At 37.2% G+C, this 6,710-nt stretch overlaps 1 protein-coding gene across 1 annotated transcript; it reads right to left on the bottom strand.

Moving 5' to 3' along the window:
- Positions 1-2,594: 2,594 nt before the first annotated feature.
- LOC148563303 (uncharacterized) lies at positions 2,595-3,134 on the bottom strand. The gene has a single exon (XM_088486725.1). It carries the CDS (start codon positions 3,132-3,134, stop codon positions 2,595-2,597), a length of 540 nt encoding a protein of 179 aa, XP_088342851.1.
- Positions 3,135-6,710: the final 3,576 nt, after the last annotated feature.

Raw genomic sequence — 6,710 nt, 5'->3', positions numbered from 1 at the left:
ATTAACCCCTGCATTCAGCCTTATATTTCCTAGAAGATCCATCATCCACTTTCCAAAAGAAGAAACTGTTAGGGTCGTAGGACAGCATTGAATATAGGCCCCAAACCAAGCTGCCCTTGTCCAGGGACATAGCAGCAATGCATGCTCAGTGGACTCTGGTTCCTGCAAACAAATAGGACAAATAGGGGTGTTACTTATTTTTTTAATAAAAATATTTTCAAAAATAGGTAGTATGTTATGCGAAGTCCGCCATAAAAAGGTTCTGATTTTCTGAGGAACTCTTAATTTCCAAATTTCCTGCCATAAGTATTTTAGGTCTTCACTAGTAGATGGGTTATTATTACCGGCGCTCCTTTCATTCCTAGCAACATGATATCCCGTCTTGATAGTGTAAATGCCATCCGATCTGAAAGGCCAGCTGAGCCTATCCTCCATTCCACAAATACTTACTGGGGTTCTAATGATTTTATCGATCGAAGCTTCATCAAAATGTATCTTTAACTTATTCATATTCCACCCCTCTCCTTCAAGAATCAAATCCTTCACAAACTTAGAATTAAGGTTTCTAACGACAAGCTCCTTATCCATATTCATTACTGACTTATCTTCCAGAATTCTTACTCGCTATCCATTCCCTATCAACCATCTTCCATTTCTCAAAAGAAAATCCCTACCATGAACAATATTTTTCCACATCCATGATGCTGCACTTCCTGTCTTAGCATCTTTAAAATCATCGTTTGGAAAGTAAATAGCTTTTAGTACCTGAACCTAAATTGCATTAGGATTTTCCAAAATTTTCCACGCTTGTTTTGCCAAATGTGCTATATTCTGACTAAATCCTTGAACCCAATACATCCATCCTTTTTACTGGCACATATCTTATCCCAACTCTTCCAATGAATATCTCTTTCCTTTCCTGAAGACGCCCACCAAAATTTGGCAATTTTCTTACTAACACGTTCACAAAAACCTTTAGGAAAAAGAACCACATTCATAGTATAGGAAGGTAACGCTTGAACTATTGATTTGAATTTTGATGAGAACCTCTTTTCCATATTGATTAAGGAGTTTTTGTTTCCAACCCCCTAGCTTATTCACCATTCTGTCTTCAATCCAACTGAGAGCACTATTCTTTGATCTTCTCCAGTGAGCCAGAAGCCCAAGATACTTACCTGGTTTATCCCAAGCTGACAAACCCAAAATCTTTTCTATCTCTACTCTATTCCTAATTGGAATCAGGTTTCCAAACTTGATCCCAGATTTGTCCAAGTTGATTCACTGTCCTGAGGCTTTAGTGTACATGTTCAAAATGGTAATGAACTGATAGATTTTCTCCTCACTATCTTTTGAGAAAATTATATAATCATAAGCAAAAAGGAGGTGTGAAATAGCTAGTGCAGTAGGGGCGATTATAACTCCCGAAATTCTGTCGTCTTCTTTAGCCTTATCCATAACAATGGTGAAAATCTCAGCCGCTATGATAAATAGGTACGGCGATAGGGGATCCCCCTGCCTAAGACCCCTCTGCGGCTCAATGGTCGTCGACAAAATTCCATCAATCTTAATCTTATAACTTACTTGGCTCACACATTTCATCAACATATTTATCCAGTGCATGTTAAACCCAAAGGCCCTTAGAGTTGCTTCTAAGAATGACCACTCCATCCTATCATAAACTTTATTCATATCAATCTTAATAGCTAAGTTCCTGCAGGCATACTATTCAAACCATGGAACATTTCCTGCACTATAACCAAGTTATCTTGAATCAGGTGTCCTCCCACAAAAGCACTCTGGATGGGGGATATGATTTTATCAATTATTTTCCTAAGCCTAATAACCAACACTCTATAAATAATCTTATAAATAAACTTGCAGCAGGTGATCGGCCTAAGCTGATTAAGGGTTTCCGGATGATTAGTCTTAGGAACCAAAACTATAAAGGTTTCTCCAACACTACTTGGTAAATTCCCATCGTGAAAAAAACTCTTAACAACATCACAAACCTCTTTACCAACAATTATCCAATACTTTTGATAGAAGAGACCATTTAAAATGTCTGGTCCTGATGCCTTAAGACTTCCCAGACTGAAAGTAGCCTCTTTGATTTCCTGATCTGTAATCTCCTTCATGAGCTCCTCATTCATATCCTCAGTCACTCTAACAGGAATATGGCGAATGCAAGCAGTCATATCTAAATGCTCCGATGCCTTAAAAAGATCCCGAAAGTGACCTGCTGTTAGGTTGAGAATTTTCCTTTTCCCACACACCCAATTTCCTGTAGAGTCCTTTAATCTCTCTATCCTATTTCTATCTCTTCTTTGGATGGTAGAGGCATGGAAGAAGGATGTATTCTTGTCCCCAAATTTTAACCACTTTACCCTCGATCTCTGACCCCAATATTTCTCCTCTTGTCTCCATAATCTGGTGATTTCCAATTTAAGTCTGTTAATCTCCTCCTGCTGAGTCTCTGTATAATCAGCTTCCTAGAATTATTTGAGGCAGAGCTTTAAATTTCCTATTTTAACATATGCCCTCTTAAAACTGACTCTACTCTATTTGACCAATTCCTTCTTATAATTTTGTATCCTTCAATTCAGATTAGTCCAGTGATCAGCCCCAGAGTTGCCAGAACTGCTCCATCCTCTCCTAAGAACAGTGTCGCATTCAGCATGGTCCACCCAAAATGCCTCAAATTTAAAATTTTTACTCCTTCTACCTCTAGGATTAACATTGAGAACTAGAGGAGTATGATCTGAACTAATAGGTGGTAAGGCTGAGAGTGTGGCATGTTGGAACGCTTTTCTCCATTCCCAGTTGACAAGAACCCTATCTAGCCTTTCCTTAGTGACACAACCATTCCTTGGATTACTAAACCACGTGTATTTCATCCCTTGAAGGTCCAAATCCAAGAGAGCATTCTCATGTACAAAATTCCTGAAAGCTACAATCTGATTACTCGGTTTAGGATGCAGACCTACCTTCTCATCTTGTGAAATTACGTCATTAAAGTCCCCGATCAACACTCTTGGCTGTGCCAAATTACTATTCACAACAGTTAATTCCTTCCATAACTCCTTCCTTTTCTTGTAATCTGGATGACCATAAACAAAAGTAGCCTCCCAATCCATATCACTGCCACTGCTAACTTTAGTTTTAATAAAATTATCACACCAAGCATAAACATGAATATTTACATTACTCTTCCAAAAGATACAAAGTCCCCCGGATAGCCTCCGGGACTTTACACAAAACATGTTATCAAAACATAACTTACTCCTAATTCTATCACAACTTGGTTTACTAGTTTTGGTCTCCATAAGGAACAAAATGGACAGCCTGTGATATTTTTAGATACTTTTCAATTCATGTACTGTCGAAGGGGCCGCCATTCCTTGACAGTTCCAGCTGACAACAATCATGGATGATGGTGGGGCATGTCAAGGCCCGCCTCCTCAGCCATGTTTGTTTCAGCATCATTTTTGTACTTCTTACCTGGTTGTTGCATACTAATTTCGTTAGATTCCTTCCTTTCCTCTACATAATCTACATTGATGCTCAAGTCTCTCTTCCTTTTGAGGTTCAGATGCATTCCTAAATTGTAAGCCAGCTCCAAAGCCCACTTGAAATCATTCCTCTGCTGAGACTTTGCAATGCTATCCGCTTCCATTTCTTGCTGATCCTCTGCTAGTTCTACAAAATACCTTTCCCCATTTTCCATCCTCTGAATCATGGTTCTGGTACCTGCAGTGACAATTCTTTTCATTTTTGGTTTTTTCCTGTAGCTCCACAGCTGATCTGCATTCTTACTTATACATTCTGCCCCCTTACTGTTGGTTCCAGCATTTCGTCGTTAAGTTGATGGTTTTGCTGAGTCCCCTTCTTGCCAAAAAGCATGTTCAACTCTTCTCTGATTGTTAAACGCCTGTTATTATCATTGCCTCCTTCCTTTACCTGTAGGTGTCGTGGCTCTTCCTCAGTAACCATCAGCCCAGCTAGGTTGACCTCATTCTTTGTTGTTCTCATGAGAGAAGGTAGAGCCTCATTATTTTCATTGGCTTGTGCAAGGTCTAGACGCCCCGCATCATTGTGCCCGACTTCCGAATTCACTTATCCTGCCACTTGGAGCTTATCCTTCCCTTTCCTCATCCTGTTGATAAGGTTAGCTGGCATCTCACCCAAACTTGAATGTTTCTCTTCAGAAATATCATGCCTGGTTGACAAACTAACTGATTCATCGTTGAGCTGCTTCCTAGAACCCTGGATCTCTCTAAGTAGGATATTTTGTTGCTCCAGGTTACACTAAAAAATTCTCTAAAACCCTCTCCCTGCTCTGTTACCCGTACAGCTTTCATCTACCCAATTCTCCTCCGAAGTCTCCATTTTTCCATGCTCACCTTCACACGCTAGTTTATCATCCACAGATCCCTGTTTTCCTTATCTTGTCGCTGCTCTGCACCTATAACTGAAATGGCCTTAGCTCTATTGACCCCCAATCCCAGAGCATACCTTGGTTTCAATGGGTCCCAACAAGCAGTTGCCATTGGATTTTTGCACTCCTTCTTATTTTGACCAAGGATTCCACAGTTTAGGCAATAGCTATCCTAAATCCTTTCATATTTCAGGTCAACCCACAGATCATGAAGATTTTCTCTTGCTAGCCAAAAACCAGTAGGTAAAGGCTTAGTGACATTCAAAGTTACCTTAACCCTCAAAAAGGTTCTCTGAAGGATGTTGTTCCATCGTAGGTTTTCTGTTTCCATCACAACACCTAGTCTTCTACCAATAATTTTAGCAGTTCTGGTCATTATGTAATGAAGCGGAAGCCCATGTATTTGTACCCATAATTTGATATATTTGTGATCGACATCGTATTCTGACTGTCTGCCATTCCAAAACTGCAGGTTGAGAAGATTTTCTCTGATGCTCCAAGGTCCAGCTTTGCATATCTAAACACCCTTGCTAGCATCCCTGAAATTGATGAGAACTTTGTTTCTGCCGACATTTGAAATCGCTACTCCTTTCGGATTCTCCCAAATTCCCAGAAGTGCTGCTTTGCACGTCCTGAAGCTAACTTTTTTGTCAGGGATAATCTTGCCCACCATATGCAAATTTCCTTCAATGAAGCTATCTTCATATTCTGGATTGAGACGAACCACTTCACCATTGAACGACTGATCTTCTTCTTGAGCCATGTCTAGAGATACAAGGGTAGAAAAAACAAAATTGTCGTACTGAATGAGAGATGAACTAAAGACTCTCATTAACAGAGGAAGATTCTCCTTGAGAGAATTAAGGCGGTCGGAACTGTTTTTGGAGTTGGCGACTTTTTATCAGGGAGTTAGCGGGTTTCGTTTTCTGCTGAGAAAGTTATGGGTTAAGGCTACGGATTAGGTAGCAATGGATCATCACATTACAAAGCCCATCCTAAAAGAGATTCTTATTTTTGTTAATCAATTATTTACTGATGATCCTTAAACATTCCTTGCTAAATGAGAAGTGTTGTATTTCTTGTTAATTAAATAAATTTTAATTTTTTTATTTATTATATTTTATATTAATGACTCAAATTTAAAATTTAGCATTTAGAATTTTGCGTTCATAGTTTAGGATTTAGAGTTTAAAATTTCGATTTTAGGGTTCAAAATTTAAGGTTTAAGATTTAGAATTTAAGTTTTATTTAAAATTCAAAAAATACTACACTCGTTAATTTTTTTTAAAAAGCATTAACATTTGTTACAATTCAAAATATTTACAATCTACACTAGGGCTGGAAGTGAGTCAAGCCAGTTTGAACTCGACTCGTTAATAGCTTGATAAACTGAACTTGTGAGTTGGTGAGCCGAGCTTGAGCTTGGATAAGCTCAGCTCATTAGCTCATGAACTGGCTCGATTATATATAATATTAAAAGTATAGATTAAATGCATATAGGATATGCGTATTAATATATATATATATATATATAATAGTAATATATAATTTTACATATATATTAATATTCTTAATTATTTAAAATTTTATATATAATTTTGATGTAGGACATAAATAAAAAATGTATAATTAATAGATAGACAATATATAAAATTTATCTTTTTTTAATATTTTTTAATATATATAAGTTATAATTTATTGATAGAGAATTATAGATTATATTCCTATTATTTGAGCCAACTCATGAGCTTTCGTTGAGCTTACAAAATAAGCTCGATTGTTAATGAGTCGAATTGTGAGCCAAGCTTAATTTTCATGAGTCGAACTTGAGCTTGGTCTAGCTCAGCTCAACTCGACCCACTTTCAGCCTTAGTCTACACAAAAAACAAAAGAATCACAATATCTCGTGTCTATAAAAAAAAAGGCAAAGATCAAGACCAACAACAAAAAGCTCAAACAAAAATAATATACACACATGGAGAGGAAAAAAAGTGTTTTCCCTTCATATATATCTAAAATTAGGGGTGTACAAAAATTAACCAAAATATGGTTAACCGGTTAAAAAACCATAACCACATTTTGGTTAATCAATTTAATAAAATAATTTTAAAATCATATCCATATTTTTTAAAATTGGTTAACCAAAATCAAATTAAAAAAACCGGTTTTTAACCGGTTAACCAAAACCAAAGCCAAATTAAAAGAAAACCTAATTTCAAAGCCTAATTTCAAAAATCACTTCGCCTCTTCGAACTCACTCTTCGCCGCTTCTCCT

The sequence above is a fragment of the Arachis ipaensis genome, chromosome B5 (genome assembly GCF_059453495.1).
Source record: "Arachis ipaensis isolate K30076 ecotype BB chromosome B5, ASM5945349v1, whole genome shotgun sequence".
Taxonomy (NCBI): Eukaryota; Viridiplantae; Streptophyta; class Magnoliopsida; order Fabales; family Fabaceae; genus Arachis; species Arachis ipaensis.
This window is presented reverse-complemented; position numbering and strand designations above follow the sequence as displayed.